At 36.8% G+C, this 26,552-nt stretch overlaps 1 protein-coding gene across 1 annotated transcript; it reads right to left on the reverse strand.

Annotated features, from left to right (window-relative positions):
* Positions 1-37: 37 nt before the first annotated feature.
* On the reverse strand, positions 38-25,675 carry LOC143218134 (homeobox protein unc-42). Its single transcript, XM_076443150.1, has 6 exons — positions 25,189-25,675; positions 18,484-18,611; positions 17,454-17,561; positions 8,805-8,987; positions 7,126-7,225; positions 38-5,376 (listed from the first exon to the last, which is right to left on the reverse strand). Exons 1-6 carry the CDS (start codon positions 25,406-25,408, stop codon positions 5,270-5,272), a joined length of 846 nt encoding a protein of 281 aa, XP_076299265.1. The 5' UTR covers positions 25,409-25,675; the 3' UTR covers positions 38-5,269.
* Positions 25,676-26,552: the final 877 nt, after the last annotated feature.

Genomic DNA, 26,552 nt, shown 5'->3' on the forward strand with positions numbered 1-26,552 from the left:
TGATTATCTCTTAGGCAGGGACCACAAATAACAGATATTCTAAAATTTTCTGCGATAAAAATCATTAATAAAAAGTTGATTATTATTGAAATTTAATACAATGTACATAAAATATAAAGAAAAAAATTCGAAGAACAAAATGATTAAAAAATATCGATTTTTATACTTTTTGGTTGCAAATAACAGTTACATATTAGTGTTCAAAAAATTGCTCAAAGCAGTTATCTATTGATGAGAGAAGTTCATTTGGATCACACATTAGAGTAATCGATGAGAGTTTATTTCGATCGCACATAACAGTTATCGATGATCGAATTTCTTTTATCCCGTTCATAATAATTATTGATGAGAAAATTCATTTTGGTTGCTTATTTAATTATTGAGTTGTCTATACACTTTTTCGGATGGAGCAAGCCTGTGAAATTCATTGAGAAGGTTTCGTACAACAAGACGAATCAACAGACCATAAGAACAACACAAAATCTGTTTGTTTGTCACATTTTTTATTGTAGCAATTAATTTTACGAATAAAAAATTTATGAAATAATTGATTGTCTACCATTTGAAAGTTGTACTATTTAATAATAACTATCACAAATTTCCTCCATCAATAACTGTTATGAGTGACCGAAATGAATTTCTCTCAACGATAACATTTACCAACAAGAGAAATAATCCCTATTTGTGACCAATACGATTTTAGTCGATGAAATACTTGTTATACTTTGACTTTTTTTCTTTTTGGTTATAACAGTTATGGTCCCTGCTCTTAGGTCTTACTTAGACTGTTATTATCAGCGAGTAGGTGGAAGGATGGACCTTAATTGCCAAGAACAAGTGTGGAAAGAGAGTCGGAGGAATCACTTTCGTGTAATATGCGAATAGCGGGTCAACGAAAGTCGATAGTCTGCGACTGGAGAGATGGAGGAGAAGGGTTCTTTAGGCCCCTGGGCCCTAGCTGGTGGGGTTTTAGTGGGTATAGCTTCGTCCCTACTTTTTATCGAACAAGCTGAGCCACACTACCCCCCACCCCCCCAACCAACATCTGGAGGGGGTGTGTGCGTAAATTGCATTTCCCCACTGCCCTTAAAAAAAAAGAAGAGAAAGGTGTAAAGATAGATCTTTCTTCTTTTGTTTAAAGACGTGACAAAAAATACATTACGTACACCCAGAAGGGGTAATATGGGACTCGGCGGACACAGATGGTCGGTCAGGGTCGGTGTCCTCCATACGGTCCATACCCAGTAAATAAACCACACGTCTAGGACTGATTGTGAGAGCCCTTTTCTCGTTCTCTAATGTTCTTGAGAACAGTCAGGGCTCCACTTTTTGCATTTCTCCTGACTGCCTCTTTTCCCGGACACACTTCCACTCCTGTTCGTTTCTAAAGGTGTAAGGGTAGACCTATCTTGCAATGTATTTTTGAGGCCCACTTTTCGGGTGCCATGTAACTCCATTACCATTTTTATTTCACACGATCTAGACGAGTTTATGCCAGAATCTTCGTGAAAACAAATAAATAAATAAGTCTATTTCTGTTCTGAATCGTTGTCTCTCGCGCGCTGGATCGCTTCATTTGCATGCAAATAGGCGAAATGAAAATGGTAATGTGGTTACGTGACTCCACAAAAGTGGGCCGCAAAAATACATTGCCATGTGCCATCAGTTGTGGGTACAACATCTGCCTACGATTACCCTCCAAAAATAAACGGTCACTAACATGAAATATAGACTGATTGATCGATAATAGATTAAGAAAATGTTTGTACTTGTGTCGGTCCCAGTTACGGGAATTTTTGGAGGCAGAAATTTTTAAATGTAATTTTTATTTAGGCTATGTACAACACATACGTACAATACGTGACCCTTGCTTAAAACTATGTTACGCCCCGGTATGCGTTTTTATTTTCCACTTAATCTTTAACGCCACCTAATCATTTTTTTATATTTCATTTTTCTTTCTCACTTTCTCTCTCGCTCTCTCTCTCTCTCTCTCGCTCGCTCTTGCTCTCGCTCTCTCGCTCGCTCTCGCTCTCTCGATTTCAACATACGCGGTGCAATGTGATAGTGTCATTACGTCGTATGCATTGTTATGCTTTTTCTTTCTCCCTGTAACGTTTTACACATACGTGTATGTATAAGTGCATGTGTCCCTCCTTCCTCTCCTCTCGTATATTTCTCGTGTGATATGTTACAAATTTTTAGGAACATTTCGCGTCGAACGCCGCGAGTGATATCTTTTTTTTATTTTCATTTAATAATAAGAGTTCGCAGTTAAAACTACATGAAAACAATGCAGTTTCGTATCCTGCAGCTTTTCATACCTCGCTCAATATATGCATTAGACACTTATCGAAAAATGACACCAATATAGACGATTGTTGATTGGACAGACTCCAAATATCACCGCTGAGGGGCGCCAGGATTAACGTCCTTCCACTATAATTCCCGTAATTAATTAACACCTAGTTCATTAAAGTTTAAACAAAATCGGAAAAATTAGGTTTCTCGCTAGAATTAGTGAAAAACGTATACAAACACGTGACACGTTATAATTGCTGAAATACATACTAGGAATTTATTTCTAATTCTTGGTTCTCTAATACAGTGGTGGCGAACCTATGACAGGCGGGTCAGATACTGACCCACGAAAGTTTTGTAAGTGACCCACGCGTTTATTGTAATATTGACCTGCAAAAGTTAAAATTATAAATCAGAAAGGAAAAACTAAAACCTTTTTTTGATTATCTCAAAAGTGAGAACCGAAAAGATTCAACTGTCAACTTTATCTTGTAACAAAGTGTTTGATGTTTCCCAATAATTGGCACCCTCCCCCCCCCCTTCTAATTGAAGCCACTGACTTATGATCCACGGGCTAGTATAATATTTAAAAAAGAAATAAAAATAATTGATCCACTCTTCAAAAAGGTTTGCCATCACTGTTCTAGAATATGAAAAATGTACGAAATGTTTAGAAAATACAATTTTTTGTAAATACATCAATATAAATGGATGCGAAATTTTGAAAATGCTTCTACACCTTGTAATTATTGAAATATACAGTAAAGAATTTTTTCTAATTTTTTGGTTCCAAATTCTAGTAGTAAAAAATAAAAAATGAGGATATGTTAGATGAAATCCAGTCGTTTGTTATTTGCTTGGATTTGACATATTGTAATTACCAGAATACATGTTGAGTAATCTTTTTCTGAATTTTTAGTTCTAGATCCTAGTACGAAAAAAATAAGAAATATGGGAAAAGCTAAAAATATTCGCTTTTTAAAATTTTTTAACACATGAAGAGTTTAAGAAAGACATCGATACGTTGCAATTATTAAAATGCATATTTCCTTTCTTCGTATACAAAATTTTTGGCAGATACCTTTTCGAAAAGTTTTAAAAAAATTGTCTCAGTTTTAAACTTCAAAATTAATTAATTGCTTATTATAGTAGTATTAAGGCTACAGGGTTGTAAACTACTCTAAAATAGACAACGACCATACTAGTCAACAAAGAAGATTGAATTCAGAGTGAACCAATTGTTAAAAACAGAACAACAATTTAATACATATTTAGAAGTGGTCTCTAAAGTAAAAAAGAAATGGAATTTTTGAGATCTGTAGCCTGGCGCCCCTCAAATTTCGAACGCAAGGATCGTCAGTTACCCTCAGCTACCCCTCCACTCCGATTATTAAAAACTCTGGCCAACATAAGCACACAAATCAATGCCTAAATTGTTCTCCACTAAGGATAGGTATGCTTACATTTTTAAAAGGACATTGAAAAATCGCATATGCTAGAGTACCTGTTGATTACACTGTATATGTATCTCTCGCTCTCTCTCTCTCTCTCGCTCTCGCTCGCTCTCTTTCTCTCCCTTATTTACAGTTACCTCCGTTTAACAAAACCGTTAGTTCTCGATCGTTGTTAAGAAACTAATCAAGGATCCCACGGTGGGACAGTATTCTCACGCCCACGCTTCTCGTTTTTGTGCTTGTCGATTGTTATTACAAAATTTTCAAACAATAAACCTCACCTTTGCACTTTCATTCCTCCATTTCCAATAATACATGTGTAGAAATGAGACTGAATTAAAAAATGAAAGACACAATTCTTAAAATGTACTTAAAAATATAATTATGATTATAAACATTATTATTAATGCTGCTATATATAATATATATATACGTGTAAATAAATTATAATTATGTATTATAATCATTCTTTGAATTATAGTAAATAATTATAATTTATTGTTAATGTCATATTATATATAATATATATATATATAAATAAATTATAATTACATGCATAAAATTAAATATGTATACATATATAATCACATTATAATTAAACTATAATTATTTCTCGTGTATATAATTTAATTACAAGTATATATATAATTATAATTTATTTATTTAGTGTAGTTTTGCACGAAATCGATCAGCACTGACGTAACAACTTAATTATAGTATTAATAATGTAGTAATACTGCTGAAGTGTGTCGATTGAGAAATTATATGGCTGCGTTGTGCTTTGTGTAGGATACAAGAAACATTTTTTTAAAATTAATAACACTGATATTAAAATGAAAAATAAATTAACTGTACTACTGAATATGAAAATAATAATCGAATGATAGCACACACAATTCTATACATCTTTGAAAAATAGTAATGTTTAATGTTCTATTAATATTAGCATGGATTTAAACTGTATTTTTCTGCACACAGTTCTAAGAGAATCATTAAACATGTTTTGTTAAATAATATCGGCACACTACTATTTAAACAAGGACAGAATTACGTATCTTGCACCCTCCACAGAAAGCTCTCAGTGTATCAATTACGGAGTATGCTTTTAGTCACATATATCTACCGAGAGACATTATTAATCAACAAATTAGTTTACCAAAATAGGGTTAACAATACGATCAAATCTCAGTTTAGATGTTCCATTGAATTTGAACTTACCGATCGGAATTCATTTCATCTTACGTAATAAACAAATGATTTTGACCAGATTCGAAAAGTTGGCGCGCTAGTTTGAAACTTTCACGCGGCAAATTGAAAATTTCACTTCCCTCTTTTCGCGAGAGGCATCGAAGTCCTTCTTTTCTCTTTTAGTCTCTTTTTGGTGGTACTTTGGAATATTGTTTTCTCTGCGGGTTTGCGTTTTCCTTTTATTCTTTGGCAATGCGGTTTAGTGACGTTTGCATCGTATTCAAATATCCTTGAATTGTTTGAATAGCTCGTGCATGCGTTTACAATTATGTTTGGTACTGTAGCATTGGGGCAGCGAGATTCGGATGATGAGCGGTATTCATTCTTAGAGCCGAGATACTTTTGTTGTACCACTCGTCCTCCGCTGACATACCTGCAATTAGATCAATTTATATTATCATTTTGTTAATTTAATTAGCATCCATATCAAAGGATAAGTGAATCTCAGGTGAAGAATTGATCAGCTTCGAACTATCATCATAACTTCCACAAAAAAAGTCGTATAGCAATCTATCCAAGCGCATTTTAAAGAGCAAAGTATCTAGTTTGAACTGCCCTAATTTATTTTTTACTGGAGATTGCAATTGCATTTCACGAAATTATGATAGTTTGAATATGATCAACCTTTTATCGAAGATTCTTAAGAAAAATAATTTAGGCAGAGTACAAGTAGAATCTTCACGCTTTAAAATAAGTCGAAGTATTTTATTCGCTTATTTTATTTTAACGGTGTATAATAAATACGAATATGGCATTAATTATTGCAAGATACTGTCCAAAATGAACCTGTCAAGGTTACCATTTGATTACATTAGCAGCCACAAAGATCGAAATATCATTTATTGAGACCCTCGACTAAAATTCGTCTGACCTTTGCAACTTCTACCAGTTCGAAAACGCAATTATACAATTTTAAACCCATTATCTGTGCGTGCTCCTCGGAAACTCATTTATTTATCGACACAAATGTAGTCTGTGGTGCCACAGGCACAAGTAATAACGCAATATTATTTACCAAACACACCTCTAAAACAAAATTATCTTATTATTTAATTCGAATGATACAATCTACACAATGATATTACACAATTAAATTAAATCAAAATAATGTTCATTTGAAGAAAAGATTGAAATTATATAATTAGACTCAGTAATAAATCATTTGATCAAATCGTTCATTACCTATCCAAACAATAAATATAAAAATTTGTAACACTAAAATTGTGAACAAGAACGTTGAATTCGAACGAAAATGCATTTAATTACTTTTACACATTTATGTTTGGCTACGGCTACGGATATACGGGAAAGAACTTATTTGCACACCTAATAGAATTAATTGGACAAGAATTATAAAACTGAGTAGTCACTCCCAGGTAAATATTCATTCGAATTCAATCCGGAAGTAGCAATTTATTCTTGCGATCTAGGGTAGACGTAGGAAACGAAATTTCTTTTTAGAAAGCGATCAGGCGATTCGATTCACGGGTACTTTCCCGTTGGACGATCGCGGATGGTAATCGACCGATTTGCTATCGCATTAAGACGTTAAATCGTTACGAGGCGCCGCCATATTGGCGAAGCAGTCAGCTACAGCGGCGAGCCAATTCGCGAATAGTCTTGATTCGATTTAAAAGCGATATTCCATCTCGCGCCGGAAATGATGTAAGACGGTGCGAACCCGGAAATAGAGAGGACGTCTTGGACGTACGTTTGCACGGGTATCCGATTCGTGTCATTTCCGGCACGGCTTTTTACGCAATCAATCAATAATTGCGAGTCGGCACTTGGGAAAATAACGAGATTCCCCAAAAATTCGATTTCAGTTTGTTTGTACCGTAAACAAATTTGTCGTGTGCGCGCTGCGACTGTGTAGAAATGTTTCAGGCTTTGATACATCAATTTCGAAAATATCCATCGGTTTTTGATTACGTTTTATCACGCTTTGAATGAGATGGGTGCCATCAAGTAGATAACTGGTAGAGACCATTCGTTTTTGCGGATAATACAAATGCCTCTAATGAGCTTGAACAATTTTTATTCAGACTACTATAGGCTTCACGATTCATGATAATATTTCATGCACGATTTATTGTTTTGAAAAAGCATTATGAGAACTCACCCATTGCGTCTTGTCTCATACCAGTGACTGCCGACATGTTCGATGCGGAATGCGACATGGAAAATGGCTGTGTCATACTCGGATAAGACGTTGTGCCCATCTGCAAAAATTAGATTCAACAATTTTAACACGTTATAAAGATACAATTAATATTCTTTCACAAACTAACGAAGAGTACAGTCGTGTCTCGACATGTAAAAAGTCATTCTTTGAAGAAAACTTCGACACCAACGCATCGTTGAAACAGTATTAAACCAACGATCTCTCCTCTTTTGTGTCGAATGATTTTTACAAACGCGAAACAATTTGGATCACTCGATTATCCGAACTAACCAGTGGAAGATGCAACTTTACCGATTCGTACAATAAATTGAATGTGGATCCCTTCGGATCGAATTGATAAACGTTCTCGGACAATAGAGAATTCAGATATCGGTTGGGATAATCGAGGTTATACTTTATCGGGAATTAAATAAAAACATATAATCCGAATTGTATCGTGTTTTTACTCATTCTAATCAGGAAAATATGACAAATATGTTGGTAAAAGTTTCACAAAAACATGATTGAAAACTTGATGAAAGTTATGTCAACAGATGATCACCGAAATGCATGAAATCTGCGATTTATTCAATGCCCATCGAAACATCGACTACAAAATGACCACATAGCGAGTACATGGAATTATAATTTACGTAATGAATAGTATAAACCAAACTCGATTTTGGGAAACGAATTCCGGAATGAATTAATTTGTAGATATCGATGGGGGTAATCGTGCTTTGAGAAATCGATAGATAGGTATTCCGATAAGTTTTTCCACTGACAAACCGGCGCGGCATAGCCGAAGAATTACCGACTCAATTAAAGCAGTAGGCATTCGGTAATCTGTCCGACCCAACTAATCAGTCGAAATGCAATTTAGGTACATCGACCGATAGCTATGCGCCGCCGGACGGTCAGCTGCACTTCAATTTAATACCTCGGTTAAAATCATTAACGAGAAACGCGTCGGACTCGTCCGCAGCCTCGCGATACTCCTCAAAGTGATACATCGATTGTTACACAAACAATCTGACAATAAATTGAACAAAGATAAAAAATGTTGCACGATCTTTAAAATTCTTCGAATACTTTTGGGAAGCGGAAATGAAATGAAAAACAATTTCAACGTTTGTACTGTAAATTAATAGTGCAACCAACAGAATTTAAACTACATACACCTATAATTTACAGTTTAAATTGTGTATGAAGTGCTCTCAAGCCAATCAGTCTAAATATAATTCTCTTGTATCGATTTATTATGTTGTTTGTTAATAAATACAGCAGACCTTTATGTGTACTATACTTTTCAACAATTAGGTTTTAATTTATTTAAAATCTAAATTATAAGTATTCATTGACTATAATAAGAGAATTCTAACCACATATATTAAATTAGTGCAAAATAGTTTTAATTACAAATATTAATATTAACTATGGGCAAAATGATGTAAACTATTATATTGTCTATATTAAACATTTGACAGTTAAGAAAATAATATTCTTTCAGTGTTCATCAAGAGCAACTTATTAAGAATATTTAAATTGTTGGATAAATCTTTGTGAACTATTGTTAATTTCCTTTAGTTGATTCTTTGGGCGACTGTGTTTTGTAAGGGAGATGACGGAATACGTACTTGAGGGTAGCGATTTATGCCGTTTATGCTATTATGGGGATGAGGATAGGGCTGATAGCCTCTACTAGCGCCGGGGTAGATGTTTCTCATCATGGCGCCTTGGCAAGCTGGAATCGGAGTCAAGGCTTTCTGGAGCTGTTTCTCCTGCTTCCGGTATTTTGCTCTTCTGTTTTGAAACCAGACCTGTCAACAATAATTATGACATTTAAATGACATTAGCTACGACGTCAAGCATTTATAAGTTACCTACATGAAAATTCGGCAACTAAAAAGGTTAAAAAGATTGCACCTCCAGCATTATGAAATTTTATCACTGCATTCGGTAATGTTCTAGAAAATAGTAACTGTTCCAAACTGAAATACGCATCTAATCGAAAGTTATTTCTAAAATTGTACGCATTTAGAACGTTTTTCATCTTACAGCCCCGGATGTAACAAGATTCGGTCCTTTAAATAAAAAATTAGTAGGACTATCATTCTTAAATTATATCGATGAATTCGGTAACATTTTAGACATTTCGTCATGACAAAAATATCCAACGAATCCAAAGTTACAGTATAAATTTACACAGCTATCGTGTTAAAAGTTTGTGAATCTATTATTTCTTAGACCAAAGGAGTCCTAATCACTGTAACCGTAAAATAAATCGTAGTGCGAGGGGTTAAAATGACGATTTCTTAGATCGAAACAGCCCTCATAAGTGTAGTTTTGTGAAGACATATTCTAGCCAACAAAACCCCTGAAATCGTTTTCTTTGTAATGTATAATGTATAATTAACAGAGACACGATTATTTTTCATATTTTTTCGATTTTGGTCTACTGTGCAGTCCCCGCGTGACGCAATAAGAAACTCCTTTTATTTTTTTTGCTTCGTAGAACAATAGCAGAATTTTTACAGTTTGCCGGTTGGCCGAATGCGAGCCGAGTAGTTCACGCATCGCCATTTTGCGCCAGAGAATTTCCATTGTTTCGCGGGAATTAGCGCGCCCATATTGGGATCGCCTCTCCAGGCCAGGCCAGCCGCGCTATAGTCCGTTGTCTACGTCGAATCCATCCCCCACCAGCGCCCGGGGGGCTTCTTCCATTCGTTTCGCTCCTGTTTTTCTCGGTTCTTATCATCCCCTATCAACCGCCCCCCGCCCCTCGGCAAAGGGGCTGGCAACGTCACCGGCGCCTCTTGATTGGCCGATGCCACCGCCGTGACGTCACTCCCGGCTCCCTCATTGGCCGACGCGTTTTATCGACATTTCTACTGTGCATCAGATCTCACCCCCCCCTTCACCCCCCGGCCGCTCTTTCCACCCCCGCGCACGCACGCACGCGCGCACGCCATTGCGAAACCGTGCGGGGGAGAACGAGCTGCTCTCGACTTTTTCTACCATTTTTGTTCTTCTTATGCACCTCTTACGGCCTTTTTTACCCTGGATCGCTTTTGTTTTATTCGCTGTTTTCTTGTTTATCGGTTGATTCTCTGGGCACTTGGCGTTTTAACCATAATAATAAACATTGCGCCGATTATTAGTAGGCCGCGGGTCCGTGTGGAAAAGTAAAAAATGTTAGTTGCAAAACACAGGTGACAAAAAGACTCTTCTTTCAATTATGTCAGTAAACTAGCGTCCTTAAATTGTGCGCACCCATTTTTATCATAAATATATAGAGTTTAATTATTCGAAACGACAGCATAAATGAAATTGTCTGCGTTCCTTTGACCCTCCGACGGCGGATTCCTTGGGTCTATTTTGACCCAGAGTAGCAAAATCGTCATTCAATTAATCAGTATTGGCGAATTAATATAATGAACTGCGTTAGGAACATAGAGAAATTATACAACGTTTTAAACGATTGTTTTAAAACACTTATAGTTAGAGAAGTGAATGGTTGTGAGCATTATCAATTATACTGTAGTTATAAGAATGGTCCGCTGTTCAAAAGTTAATAATTTTAGCAAGATGAAAATGAAAATCGAGGTCTTTAAGTTACTGAAATCTTTTTACTGCTTTAAATAGTGCCTATCCGATTTTGTCGTACATGCAGACAGTCTGCAGTCTAGTGATTAGTAGTATAGTGGCTCGTTTAAGGGCACAGTAGTATCGGACGATTTTAGTCAGCCTCGTTATAATCGTAGAGAAGTAGCAGCATGCATAGGTACACGGGACTTCATCGTACTACTTTGTTCATGTTTCGACAACATCCTCAAAGTTTTCAAAGTAGAAAAGATTGCAATTAAGATTGCTATAACCGATTAGGTGCACCATTGAAAAACACCTCTGGACCTAATATTTTAGGTAATTTTATGATTTTTTTACCAGGAAACAACAAATCCACGTATCATGGGACTTTGAAGGTAATTTTTGTCTTTGTTTCGACTATGTTCTCGAATTTTGCCAGAGGGGAAATGTCAAAAATTGTGCTTGCTCTAACTAATTATGCACAACCTTGAAAACAATCTTGTTACAAAAAGTAATGCGTTAGACTGACCACGAATTTTTTATTATGAAACTGCAAAACCGTTGATTAAGAGACTTGAGCGTGCACATTTGTGTGTATTTCAACTCCATCCATAAATTTTTAGAACAATCAAAAATCAAAACTGTCTTTGTTATAAATGATTAATCGTACGATCAAAAAGCTAGTTACATAGTTCGGCTCATTGAAGTTTCCATTTCTACATCGACTTTGATAATTGTTTGAGCAAAAAGAATCGCATTTAGAGAGGGCAAAGCACGTGCAGGAAAAGTGAACGGCTCCTTTTATTTGCAACCACTCCCTGGGAGCTTTTTGAGAACATATTTGCGCGCGGGAGCGTCCCTTAAGGCGCACACCCTGTAAGAACTGGAAAGCTAAGAGTTCGTAATTCAATCACCGTGCTCTCCAATCTCGCCTCTCTCTCTCTCTCTCTCTGTCTGTCCCACGGAGAGGAAGATGGGATAGCGAAAGTGCGGCACCCTCTCTGGGGGAGAACAGCTCAAAATGTCTGCTACTTTGAGCACCGCGACCCAGAAAACTATGCTTCTATGCGCGCCGGAGAGAATACTGTGTGCCTGAACCGTTCTTCTGTGACAGAAAAATACAACTCCGGCAAAAGTCCTCGAAGTATCCGAATATTTTCCACCATATCTAGACTTTACAACTTCAATTATGACGTACCTATCATTCCATCCTTGAAAAATTTGTCCAATCAAAGAAAAACAATTGATACATCTAGGTCAATTGAGGGAAGAAGATGAAAAAGAAAAATGATCTGTAAGAATTTTTTCGGAAGAAACTGATTGATCTTTCTCGAAGATTCTTTCTGTGTCCGAAAGTCCGTAGTTCCAAGTAGTGTCTACAATTTTTTCATTAAAAAATATTTATAAATTCAGAAGATATAACCATTTTCCATCGGGTGCTTTTTGGAACATTCGATAACGACAGATTGCTCGTTTTGTGTTAATTAAAAGAGAACTGGCCGTTGAAAAAAATTGTCCTTCGGCGGGATATTAGTTTTTAGTGTGTGGCATAGGTGTGTAAATTTTGAAGTAAATCGACACGGTGGTTTTCGAGATATTTTAGTCGCAAGCGTCGAGAGTTTAGTTTTCAAGAAAATTGATGAAAATGTTTTTGTAGTACAATTCTTAAAAATAAATGCGACTGCATTGGTAATATTTTCCGAGGAGAAAATAGAAGATGTTAGACTGCCATATTTATTTGGTTCTCTCGTTTCCTGGCGGATAGGAAGTCGATTTTCTCGTAAAACGCCCAGTAGGTAGGCAGGCTTCGATCGGAAGTCGAATCGAAGTAAAAAGGTCGAATGAAAACTCAGCTAACTCAATATCGGGTCTCGGATTCACCTTTCTTTTTCTACGGCGTAATGGGATTTCTTGTGCGGTGATTCGAGAATTATTCTCTTACCACAGTGCTACCCTTTTTTTTTATCATTATCATTAATAAAGACGTTATCGCCGCTTCTTGAAGCGATTCTGTTACCCTTTTAATCTCTTCCAAACTTATTATATGTTTCTAAATACATCAAAAACAATCATTTCAAATACGTATTGTACCTGACGAGGATTAATTTGTTATACAACTATATATTTCAACCGAACTTTGAGATATTTTTATGGAAACACTGGAAACCCAATTGTTACAAGATTTCAGTGTACGTTTTAGATTGAGTACAGACTATATTTCCAAACTTTTTGATGACACGACAGTCAAATTTGAGTTTGTTATAAGTAGACTGCGGATTTTTATGAATTTATAAAGAAATTGGCTGGGTGAAATATAAAACAGTAAATGGTTAGGAACTTTAAGAATATTGTAATGTTGTTTTGAATGCAACATAATCATTAAAGGATGAAATGAATTTTTATTTTCCTCCTGCTTCCCACAATCAATGCAGAAGATTTTTATTTTGCATAAAGATCCGCAGTCTAGTTATAAGCAATTATAAGCGCAATTGAAAAATATCTTGTTACGCGTATTTTAGGCTAACTTTGGGATTCTTTTTGGGAAAAGGCACCAATTGTTACAGGATTTTAGTATAAATTTTGGTTTAAGTATCGACTCTTATCAAATCTTTTCACGACACAAAAGTCAAATTTGAGTTCGTCATAAACAAATATAAGTGCAATTGAAAAAGACCTAGAAAAATGGAGAACCGATTCTTATGGAATTTAAATGTAAATTTTTGTTTAGGCATTGACTATATCTACAAATTTGACGGTGGAAAAGTCGAAGTTGTTATAAACAAGTAAGCACAGTCTTGAAGGAGACATTGATACGCTCGTGTTGTAGGCGATTGTTATTCGTTCGCCAATTTACGTATTGATTTCTTCATCATTTTTAATCATTGCTGTATTAAATTTATTTAAAGTCTCTGCAGTGCAATCCCAAAACCTGATCAGAATCATGACCGACTCCTTGGAATTAGGATGCTTCTATGCTCCTAACCGGATTTATTTATACCACAACCTTTCGCAAACATTTAAATGTTTCTATCTCGAGGTTGCAGTCGCTATCAAAAAAAAGAAGATGACAGTGGCAAAGATAAGAAAAAGATAATAACGTAACCGGAAAGGGGTCCGATACCCCCATGCTTTCCCCATACCCTCTCCCCGCAGCATCTTCTTAGCTCTCGTCTCCTAGGGAAGGAAGAACCTCGGCAAGGCCGAGACGTTTCAGATCTATCTAGGGTGGAGAGAAAATTCAATTTAAAATGGCGGCTCAGATATAATGGCAGCCTCCGGTACGGCACCACCCTCCCACGCTCCCCCCTACAACTCATCTCAACTTTGCCACCGCTGTTCCCTACCTATTTCTCTTTCATCCGAAAGCACCCTGCTGGGCTGCGAGAGCGAGCTCTCGTTCGCTCGCGTGTCGCCATCTTACACGATGCGAGATGCCATAACTGGCGATGGGTGTCTCTTAAAGAATTCCTCTCGGATGCATTATACCGGTGAGAAACGGTTCGCGTTACTTCCAGTCACGATTTTGCACGAATATTTAGTCGAGTTTGTACGAATAGTGCCATGGTTGTACCAAAGAATAAACAAGAACAGATAAAATGTAGATAGTTGAAGCGAAGGGATGGAGTACATGAATATTTTAGTGGCATGATTGTACCAAAGAAAAAAAAGCAAATAAAATGTAGTACAGTATATGAAAATTTGTATGATTTAATGTTTATAACATTGATAATATTCTGGAGAATATGTTCTAAAAAATGTTAAAGCAATACTAGATAACAATCTGGAATATTATTGATTAGTTTAGAATATTATTATTAATTTATTAAAGGTTATCTCTCATAATAATGTTAGATAATAATTTTGAATATTAACTAATAATTTGGAATGTTATTATACCTATACAATCAATTTAAAAACGTTGTAACCATTGTCCCAAAGTACAATAACATTTTCTGAAGAATATTCCAATAATATTAGAGAATAATTGAAATAAATTGGAATAATTTTTTAATCTAGCTAATAATTTTTGGAATATTGTTGTAATAGTTCGTCTCCACCATTCAGAATATTTATTACAATATTCTAAAGAATATCACTGTAATGCAGTAAAAAATACTGTAAAATAAGAAGCTTAGTATTACGATCACAGAATAACGATTTCATCGAAATGAAGAAAATGAAGAATGTCTCAAAGAAATTAAATGCGCAATATTTCCCGGAAATTATGCAAACACGTGTCAAATTCTCCCAACGAGAATCATGTGTAATAAAACGCAGGAATTCTTTTTAGCCATCTGCGTGATGGTTAAAACATAGTTGCAAGTGAATCGTTGCTTATACGGGAAAATGACGCGGAAATGATGAAAACATGGAGCTGAAGACCGTCGCATATGGTTGTTAGAACCTTGTACAGCGAATCAAGGTTCGAGTCTCACGAAGCTACATCGCAAAAGAGTTTTTGTTCTAACATCTGCGAGACTGAATTTGATCTGGAAATTCTATTGGCATGATTCAGCTAATTAACCCTTGGACAATAGACGATTTATAGCTATGTAATTGGCAATGCTTAGGACCGTTCACAGCTCTAATTAATAATTTTTAAAAATTTACTTTCGTTGTGTGATATCTCGTGTAAACACATTAGTCTTCCCGATATCCTCAATGAAACAGCTATTCAGTTAGTTTAATTTCCACAAATTGAGTACTAAATGACTCTTTACTAAAAGAGAAAAGATCGGTTTCTGGCGCACTGTGGGTCGGCGCGGTAGACGCAGTAAAAATAAAAATAGTGTCCCTATACGATCACTCTCCGTGCAGAACACGGCTGTTGGACAGTAGATGAGGATTTACTGTACTTCTTTTTGCTACATCAACCCCAAGGTTTCCCTGTGCGAAACAGATCAGCAATTCGTTTTCGAATCGTCGAAACGTCCAACGGCAGATGAAACGCAACAGATTCGGGGGTAGGAGCGGGGGCGGAGAAGCGCTGTGGTTTTTGACGACATTAAAGAAGGATGGAAAGGGAAAGCATGGCAGCTTTGTACGGTGTATTTCCCTGCTCCGGTGCACGACAGCAACATGGCAGCCGAATTCCGAGCGGTACATATTAAAACAGTTGCCGGTACGTTTCGCTCTTTTGATATATAATGCAGAACAGCGTTGTTTGTGTTAAAAGCCCGGGACCGCGGCGACTTAACCCTGTTAAACTGCGATGCTAAGTAAAACGCGGTTTGCTTTTACTCGCTCCGCTGTAATTCATGCACAAAGTGTCCGTTTCGTCCAACTTCGCGACTTTCGAACGCCAGCGTTCGTTTCCACTGCGAATGCGAGAGCGATCCGCTGTCGATCGCTTTCAAACGATCACTGACCGGCCATTTAGGGCCTAACTTGCGTTTGAGGTCCAGGTATCATTCGGTTTAGATACGCAGATTTTTTTTAACCGTCGCGGAAAGAGGCCGTGACGATGAAAAATGTTTCGTAATTATTTGTAAAAAGTATGCGAAGGTTAACGGAAATATGTATACTGATTGTGAGTTGGAGTGGTTATACATGGAAGTGTTTTTGAAAATTGTTTCGTTACGAAATATGCATATTTTAATGCAGAATTTTAATGCGGAAGTGACGCTTTCAAAATATTTCAGTTTATCTCGTTGCTAGGTACTTTGCGAATTTTTTCCATGACCCACAAATTTTGTTGAAATTGTTCGTTGATTTGTGATTCGGAACTACTCACATCGAACAACATTTGAGAATTTTTTTGTTGCAGAATGTGCGTTTTTAACTGCGCTGCAGAATTTCCAAATGGAAGTTACATCTTCAAAGGAGTTCAATTTATATGAGAAAAGAGAAGGGATGCTTTTTCATTTTTTTCGAGACGTATAAATTTGGTAAAAATTTTCCTGTTACGGGATTCGAAAGTATAAACGTTGGAGAATATCTGATAATTTTTTTACTCCAAAATATCCATATTTAAGAATACTGCAAAATTCTGAGGAGGATATTTCTTTTTAGCTAACAACAGAAAAAAGTGAGTGCTCATGAATTTTTTCGGAGGCCCGCAAACTTCGTAGAAACTTTCTAGTCACTTGATTTAAAAGTGCATGCATTGAACAATATTTGGCAATTTTTCCACTCCAAAATCTCCATTGCTAAGTCCGTAGTGCAATTTTTATGATAATAATCCCAGTTTGATAGAGGGTGTCGGATGAGTCACAGGGCGCATCGTAAAAAAATTTATCCTACGCTCCTGGTAGTTCTCTTTGATCGATTTTGCAAACCCTCGAAAGGCACGGGGTGCCTTGAATCGACATTTGCGCCCGTAATTTCATTTCGCCGCCCTGCATGCGTCTTTGATTCGATTATAGTGTGAATCAGGGTCAGAAAGATAGACTCTTCGTGCATGTATTTGCAACTTTAAATTTTTCACTGGATACACGGCACAAAAAGGGCTCGGTGATTAATTAAATCAATCAAGAAAAGCTCTGTTCAGCGTTTGCAAAAAGATTCCAAAACAAAGGCTGCTTTAGAAGCTGGATTAAAAATTATACGTACATGTATCGAATTTAATCGGTCTAGTTATATTTTCTGGAGTTTCGAGATTCAATGGAAGATTCGGCGAGGAAATATCGATTCAGGGATGTTGTAGTTCGATTGAGAGATCGATTAGACTTTCCTCTGAAGAATAGGGTGCAACCTACCTGGATCCTGGCCTCGTTCAATTTAGTAGATCGCGCCAATTCCTCCCTGCAGTATATGTCCGGGTAATGAGATTTTGCGAATGCCGATTCCAATTCTGCCAGCTGCTCCTGCGAAACAATTCGAGGGCCCTAGTGAAGACTATCTGACGGGAAATTCGCGATGTTCCAGACTGACATTATTATTTGAAAAATTATAGAAATTGCTACGTTTCAATAATTGAAGTCGGAGGATCAATGAATTTGAGGAAAAAAAATTAGAGACTCGCTTGATGTATTATAACTTTCTGGCAAAACATCGGGAAATGATTTAGACTCATTTTAAAGGAGTCTGTACTTCCCCCCTGTAAAGTTATATATTTTTTTTTAAACTAAAAAGTGCACTAAATTAGTACTTGGTAAATTGAAGTCTGGTCACGGAGTTGGAAAGATGTAATTTGTTGTAACCTTGTTAAAAATCATCAGAAAATGACCTATCTAGACTCATTTTAAACAGGAAATCTCCACTTTTATTCCTAATGAATTATTTTCATTTCAGAAACGTTTTTCCACTAGGAAGCGCGCCAACAAAAATTAACAATCTACATGAACTCATTTTACTGTGCGAAGCGTCTGCTTTCACCTTAAATAAGTTTTTTTTTTTAACAAAAGCATTTTGTTGAAACAAATAAATTGCTGGTGGCAAAAGTAGAGATGTTAAACTATACAATGAGTCCAGGTTGATCATCGTATGATTTTTTAAAACAAAGTTATGATAATTTGTAGATACCCAATTCCTCACCACAGATTTTGCAATGCTTGCATCATTGGTGTAGAATATTTAATTTTTTAGAGGAGAACAAACATCGAAGATTAAAAAGAATTAGTGAAAGTCAAAATATACAGGTTTCACGCTATCCAACGAGCCTAAGTTCATGGTCGTATGATTTTTTTAAACAAAGTTACAATCGTTTGAAAATTCAGAGATCCTCTGACCGAAGATCATCGCGAGTATTTCGAGATTGTTAATAAAAATAATATTTTCAGTACAAACCTGTGTGAAGGTAGTCCTATGTCGTCGTCGGGCAGGTGTCGGACAACTTGCAGTGGTGGGAGTGTGGCCGATATGTGGACTCGAAGCACAAGGATCTGGTTTTAATTTTTTGAAAGCTCCTTCCGCACCTGAAACGAGAAATTCGTCAATTAACAACATATAAAAACCTGCATTCAAATTTTAAAACTTATTTTTTTACTTCTCATTGCGAACAGATTCTTTCCAAGCATTTCAGATACTTCAAATAAGCAACTTTTATTTATTTTTTATGTTAAACTTTAAAAAGTCCTGTTTCAAACGAAAAACTTTCAACTTTGAACATTTTCTGTGCCCTAACAGTTATACTCTCCTGAATAAGATGGTGCAGTTTAATATTACATCATGAACGCGGAGATTTGTTTAAATAATTGTTACAAAATTATTCTTAAATAATTGTACTAAAAATTATTTCACAGTGTTCTAAGAATAAAGATAGTATATATGTAGGAATATTTATATAACGTTAATGTTGGTTATTATCAATTATGTTTACGTAGAATCTCGATTTAATCACGCGAGTGGAGTGAAAGCATAATTTACTGTTACGCTGCCAAATTCTAAGCGACAGACAGTCGCCAGCCGATAGTCCTTGTGCCATTTCGGTATTGACAGTAAGACGATAATATAGATTCAATACTTGCTGCGAGTTTTGCAATGGTGGAGATAGAAAGTTGTCGCAATGTTGTAACTTTACGGTTTCAAAATTTTTCAAGTATGACTAGTCTTACATCGAACGCAAATTTCCCATTAACAAAACAGCGTACGACAAGTTTTACGACCTAATTGTTAAGATTAGACTTAACTTGTAAATGATTTTCAAATAAATTCAACTGCAGAAGAATTAAAAAAAGAATTATCTTATTTACGGTTGAAAGTAGAAATCCTTCAAAATGAGAACAGATATTGTACGCCATGGTCCATTTTTTCTGACGATAAAAAATTTCTTAAAACAAAATAACCCGGGGAAGTTGACAGTAAAAGCTTAAAGCTTGAACATGAGTCTAGGTTCATCATCATCCAACCATTTTTCGCAAAGTTATAACAGATCGCGTTTTACAATACAAAAATATATTTTTTTTAAAACTTAGCCTATCGGAGTCGAAAGTAGAAGCTCAATCCTTGAAAACAAAACCAAGAACATAATCTTCCGATTTTGTTTCGCGAAGTTATAAGAGATTACATTTCCAAATCTTGGTACGAATCTAGAAAATGCCTTGTACGTCGTTTTACACTCTAAAAATATTTAAAAGAAATTACTTGGAAGAGTTTCGAGTAGAAGCAGAATCTTTGGAAATGAGTCGACTTAGATTGTTCGTGCAATTCACGAAGTTACAACCAGTTCAACATCCCCAAGTTAGCGTTCAAGATTCGACAACGCTGTGATTGTGGTGGCCGGTATGCTTTAATTAGTAAATGATCGTTAATGAGGGACTTCCGCGAGGGTGTAAGAAGCCGTCGGCCGGTTCGGAGGTCCACAGGAGTCCTTTCCACCACTATAAGTCGTCGTTCGTCTTGGTTGTTTCACGGTATCGGCTTTATGAACGTGCGAACGTACGGACGGGGTAACGGTGGCGAGTGAAGTCCCTCGCACTATGCTAACTTGGTTAGGGCGTTAATGACCTAATCATGTTACATGCTGATTCAATGTTCAAGGATGAATGCTGTCCACTTTACATACCTTGTCCCGTTTCCCGGTGAACGGTGAAACTCGGTCAAGTTCAGCGGGAAGACGGGGAACCTCTTACAATCCGTATCTTGACGAGCGAATCGGCATCTTGCGCGATCGTCTTGCGAAATTCTTCGACTAATCATTTGCGAACATTGTCGGAACATATGGGAAACCGCAAGCTAAAACCCCATAACGAGTGGGTTTGTAGTTTCAAAGGTGTACCTCTTTGGTTATTTATTTTCAAGGCTGTACTTGATTGCTCACAACAAGCTCAATTTTATTGGGTATGGGAATAAGTTTCCGCCCCTTTTTGTTGCAAGGAAGCGTATAAACAATTTCCATAGCGTGAAAACGTTTTCCAACAGTAGATCGATCGACGTTTAATTCAATTGACAGTTCTGCAAGTGTTTGACGTGGATTTCCATCAAGTAATGCTGGGAAATCTGTATCTTAGAATTTTTTGGCACACCATCGCAATCTTTGCCCTTACGTCGAAATCATGGTTTTGATGGAGCATCGTCCCCGTAAATATATAACAAATATAATATTGAGATATATAACACCTTTCTTTAAAACAAAATAATGCAACATGACTTCCCGCAAATGCTGCTTACTTGGAACAAAAGTCGACATTTTTCACGCGAAAAATTGACTGCTGTTCACGCTCGAAACAATTGCCACTAACTGCGTTTTGAAGCTTAGACATAGACCTTTCGAAAACATGTACTACGTTCCATCAAATACGTGATCGGTACTTAAGTACAACGACATCTCCAAAAGGGCGGAAACTTATTCCCATACCTAATAATTTTATGGTTATCTAAAAATGAATCGGTTTATCGTTTCATAATAAAAAAAATCTGAAAGTTAGCCTTAGACAGTATTATCTCTTTGGTTACCGATCTTCAAGGCAGTACTTAAGCGATAGATTTGGCAAACTATACGCCAAAGTTCCATAATAATTAGCAGTGTTATGTTAAAGGAATTTCAAAGTTAACCAAAAATAGAGTTCCCCATTGGCCATATACATTTACAAGGATTGTGTATAGCTGCTCATAGCAAGCTCGATTCTAATTTTTTTGGAGGCACACGGTGAAGTCCCGTAACAATGCGCTTCGTGATCCGATGATGAAAAATTCTGGAATCTACCCTGAAATGTTGTATTCTTCTGGAAGTAGATATGTAGTAAATTAACACTATACGTACCACGAGAGGTCAAATGAGCCGTTTTAGATTCTTTATTTGACGATTATTGAAATTGTAACGGTGTTTTTGACTCCAGTGTATATTATAGTACGAACTGCACAAAATATAAATAAAATTAATGTTGTTATTTTTATAATAGTATACACATCAGTCACTTTTGATGGTCGGTAGATTTAACGTTAAAGACAACGATGAAACAAATAAAAATGAGATCTAGTGATTTCATGTATATCTGCGTATACTTAGAAAAAATAAAGGAAAGAGTTGTTGGGCCCCATCGATTCCAGGAGAAACGTTATGGCAGATGCGAGCGACGGACAGCTGCCAGAGTCGCAGAAACCTGCATCATCGATGATCCCATTGATCCTGTCATTTGTCAACGTGGATTCCACCTCGTTAAAATCGTTGGTAATTATTTTGAATACGTTCTCGCTTGTAGCAGCTGCTACTCCTACGCATAATTGCCCTAAAGCCCTTTTTTTCAATTATATACTATATTGGAACTTCTAAATACACTCAACTCTGTACCGTAAACAAAATTTAATATGCAGCATCTGTCAGCGCTATCCGTAGCAAAATTATGCTCTCTGTCGCCTCAAGTAACTCAATTTCCTCCTACATTTTTCATTCCGAAAATAATTTGAAAAATATCCCCTAAATGTGTTCGCAACATTGTCAACTCTTTTGGGTATCTCTCCCATTTCGATCATTATTTAAACCCGGTTATACGCTCGCAATCTGATGTTAAACTATGTTAGCTTCTTCGGGAGAGTCTGTAGAGTAATTTTACCGAAGAGACAACCTTTACATCCTTGTAAAAGAACTCATTACACAGGCCAGCATTTTCGGGTAATTTTCAGATTTTTTTTACTATGAAACTATAACACTGTTTATTATGGGACTTGAATGTAATTTTCCGTCCATGTTTCAACTACATCCTCAAATTGTTCTACAAAGACAATATCAAAATCGAGCTGGTTATGAGTAGTCAAGTACACCCTTGAAAGAGAATATACTACAACCCCTCTACGTTGTAAGCTAACCTTGGGCATTTTATACTATGAAACTACAAACGCAATAATTTTGGGAACTTGCAGTACATCTTCATTTACATTTCACCAAGATCTCGGAATTTTTCTACGTTAGGAAAATCAAAACTCAGCTAGTTATGACTAATTAACTGCGCCCTCGGAAAGGAATCCTCTTCCAAGCGAAAAAAGATACTTTGTCGTTGGGCGACGGTAACTTCTCCGCAAGTTTGTTCAAGTAGTAGTATTAGATCCTTCTTTTTTAAAGCGGAGAGGAAAGCCATCATTTGCACTGGAGAAAGAGAGATAGAAAGTGCGAGAGAGAGAGAGATTTCGCGGGTTCACATTTTAAAAGGGGTAAAGGATTCTCGCGGAAGACCATCGCTTGAGAACTTTTAATGCCGCGGAGAACGCAAGAGGGTTAACGAAATTAATTTTTCCGCCCCCGTTTCTCTCTTTCTACGCCTTTCCCTCCCGTACCGTCCCTCCTCTCTCATTCTTTTATTCTCGTTTCATTTGCATGAACACTGCGGTAGCTTCATCTTGTTTCCCAGCGGCCTGACCTTGGAGGAATTCAGCCCCATCTAATTCATTATTGAATAACAAAGACTGCAAAATGACAGGCGAGCTCGTCTCAGTGACCTAATCTTAGTTAAACTTTTTCATCATTTACGGTACCCTTTAGTAACGTGTTTCCGTTAAGCAATGATTGCAAGAAAAATTAATTAGTTTCTTTGGAAATTCTAATTACGAAAAGGGTAGCTATAATTTGTATAAGGAATATATTATTTTAAATTATAACTAATATTATATTGATTATATTGTCTTATTTTGTGTCATTCTTTTTAATCGTTCATCTATTCTATTTTATTCTATAGTTTTGATTTTACTGTGTGTTCATTAAATTCTAATTTTACTCAGTATTACTTTACTGTAATTTATATTACTCTACTTTATTGTATTTCATATCATTTTATTTCTCATAATTTCGCTCTAGTTAAATCTGTTTGATTCGTTTTCGCTGCGTTTTACTGCATTTTATCCTATCTATTCTATATTATTACTGTATTCTATTTTAATATGTTTTGTACTAATTTTTATTCGACTATATTTCATTGTATTTTATTATATCTATAATTAAAAACCTTCTATTTTTATCTAAATAATTTTGTTGAGAAAATATTGTCCTCCGCTCGTTATGTATCTATCCCTTATTACTATTGAATATTTTAAAAGAACCTTGATATGATTTATAATAAAAATTATCATGAACATTTACCATTTATATTTATATCATAAACTGTAAAGATAAAGCTACTTGGCTAACTAATATCCGAATTCTAATCTGTGGCGCCAATTTCAAACCGACGAGATCTTGCCGAGATTGCCAATATATGTACATATTTACTACCAACATAAATGTTTCCTTATTTATTTGCGCGCCAAAAAATACAAGAAATACATAAATTGTATTGAAATAATTACACTAAGATACAAATGCATAAACGTAATACTCTTCGGTGCGCCAATTTTGTACCGTTCATAACGTCTATAAATTGCCAAGCTGTCTATTATCAACATAAATATTTCCCTATTTATTTTGCGCGCGAAGTTCAAACGGAACAAGTTCAAACAAAAGGGTTACTAGATTATAAGAACGTGGAAGAAAAGGGGATTTTCTCTTTATATTTTGACTGACTCTGAAAAAGGAAATGGGCAACGTGTCATCTCGATATAGGTGAATTTTCTGCTTGTTAATTTTCGAGTGGAACGCGTGTACATTGACAAAGCGGTCGGTCAAGGTGTTGACAGTGGGGTGCGAGGATCGTACCATATGGTGGTACCTGTTCCACGGCCTATTATTATGTGTTCATGGGGATTTAGACTGCCTAACGCTAAGGGTGGCCTAATGGGGTTTGCCATGATGGCTGGGCGTAGGCGAGCATCGAGTACGTATTATTCTCGATGAAACATGCTACAGTGAGCCGAAAGAATAGAGCAACCCTAAGCACTACACTCTCTCCGCTTTCATATCCGACAATCTGTTTTCTATAAATGTCAAATTTCCTTCAACAATCAAGTTTTTTTCTTGGCAACACAATTTTTAGAGGTCCTATACTGTTCTCAGAAGATTTCATTTTAATTAAATTGGTATTTTCAATTAAAATCACTCAAAGTAAGGCAAAGCTGAATTTTTAGCTGATAAATAATATAAATAAATAATAAAATAGGTTAAATAGGTTTTGGAGACTTTCTAACATGGTTAGTTTATTGGTATGGTACTCGTAATAGTGAGAGAAATTCTACAGAGAACTATTACTAAATACTTCGGCTGAGGAGAAACTATAATAAATAAGTTAAGAAATAAATTCTACATTATTCTCACTATTGCGTTACAGATCAGAATCATTGTTATCTTCGCAAAATACTTTGATTTTATTGTGGACAAACTCCTAAACTAATCGTACAAATAACCGAAGTTGACCTTCATAAGCTCTTCACGCGTCCACCTACGAAAAAGCTGATAACACTGTGCAACTCGCGAAACCGTTTAATCTTCACTGAAACATTTCTCGCTTGCGAATAATAGTATAATGACGCAAATCAACGTGGCAATACGAGCCACCCGGTATGTATAAATTTGTCAGAAATTAGATTATAAAGTTTTCAATGGAAAAATGCTGGCTCCGTACGAAGCTTTATCGAGTCAACTCCGTGAGCTTTGTCGAGTAAATTGTTAAAAAAAAAAAGAGTTGTTCTTACCAACACTGGAAGTGGCCCCGACGCTGCTCCTCCCGGGCGTCGCGGCGGGCGTGGGTGGGCTGGCCTCGAGTCCCTGGTGCACGCCATACAAGCCGAAGTCCTGTTCGTTCGAACTGGTGCTGCTGCACTTCCTCTTCTCTTGATTATGATTCAAATGAAAGCTGTCGTTCTCGACGAGTCCGACGCCGAGGAGACCCAGGTTCGGCCTCAGCTCGTCCATTAGCTTGTTCTGGCCGCAGTTCGCAGCGGCTGCCGCTGAGAAGTTCAGTTGTCTGCTGAAGATCGCTGGGAATATGTTGAACTGCTGATGGTCGAGGCTGAGGGCAGTCGTCGGCAACGAAGAGCCGCCACCGCCTCCGCCGCCGACGGAACCGCCACCGACGGAACCGACGCCGCCTGCACCGGGACCCCCGGTACCTCCGGAAAGGTCGTTAGCCAGGGTGATGCCGGGGTGACCTTGTCGAGGTCTCTCGTTCACAATATTCACCTCGCCTTCCAATAGTTAGTGGGTCATCCTTCTCTCAGAGGATCCTCGATTTTATGTTTCAATCCTTTAACCTCACACGGTCTCCAGATTAACCTTTTTGCTTCTGTTTTGAACAGCTGCGGAGAGGATCGAGAGCTGGTGGCTTCAGGATTCGCTGCCCTTTTATAGAGGTTTAGAGGATTATAGTGTGCGATACCGATCCCACCAACCCCAACGTAACTATATTCCAGCTATTACTTCAGTGGATCTGCAATGTATCCGGTTTCAATCACTTCGGATGAGTATCGGGTTAGACTTCTTTGCTGGTTCGAGAGGGTTTGAGACTGGTAGTAAAGCAAATCCTTGTTGCTGGAAGATGCACTATTGTCCTCGGGATTTAGTGGTTCAGACTTGCTCACAACTGTTATTTTCGTTTCCGTCACTTAGAAAGAGGTTTTAATGACGATGACAAAAGAGTTCAGACTTGTTCAGAGGTGCAACGACGCTCAAAGATTGAGACTCGTAGGTAAATTCCTATTTCTTCAACCTTGCTCAAAGGTTTAGAAGTTTGAGACTAGGGCAAATTCTTGTTATTCGAGGATTTTATCCCCTTGCTTTTATCCCAGCTACTTAGGGAAGGGCGGCAACTTTGATACTTGACTGTTTAGCTAAGCAAATGCTAGTTTCTGGTGTTGTTTAGAACTGTCCAACGTCTGTTGAAAAAGAGGACCAAATTCCTGTATTTTGAGAAATTCGATAGCTCAAAGCCTGAAAAGTTTCAGCAAAAGGTAGCTAATCCTTATTTTCTGTAGGATACACAAAGCAAATCCTCGTTTTATCTAGCGACGCTAAGATCCCTGACGACGTAACATTACAGTGTCCTCTCAAAGTAGCAATA

The sequence above is a fragment of the Lasioglossum baleicum genome, chromosome 18 (assembly GCF_051020765.1).
Source record: "Lasioglossum baleicum chromosome 18, iyLasBale1, whole genome shotgun sequence".
Taxonomy (NCBI): domain Eukaryota; kingdom Metazoa; phylum Arthropoda; class Insecta; order Hymenoptera; family Halictidae; genus Lasioglossum; species Lasioglossum baleicum.

Bases quoted from the DNA above. Each gene is read 5' to 3' on its own strand.
- LOC143218134 (XM_076443150.1), bottom strand. From the start codon at position 25,408: ATGGACGAGCTGAGGCCGAACCTGGGTCTCCTCGGCGTCGGACTCGTC. The intron at 8,988-17,453 runs GTAGGTTGCACC...TATTGTTGACAG, and splicing joins TGAACGAGGCCAGGATCCAG to GTCTGGTTTCAAAACAGAAG. The intron at 5,377-7,125 runs GTGAGTTCTCAT...ATCTAATTGCAG, and splicing joins TATGAGACAAGACGCAATGG to GTATGTCAGCGGAGGACGAG.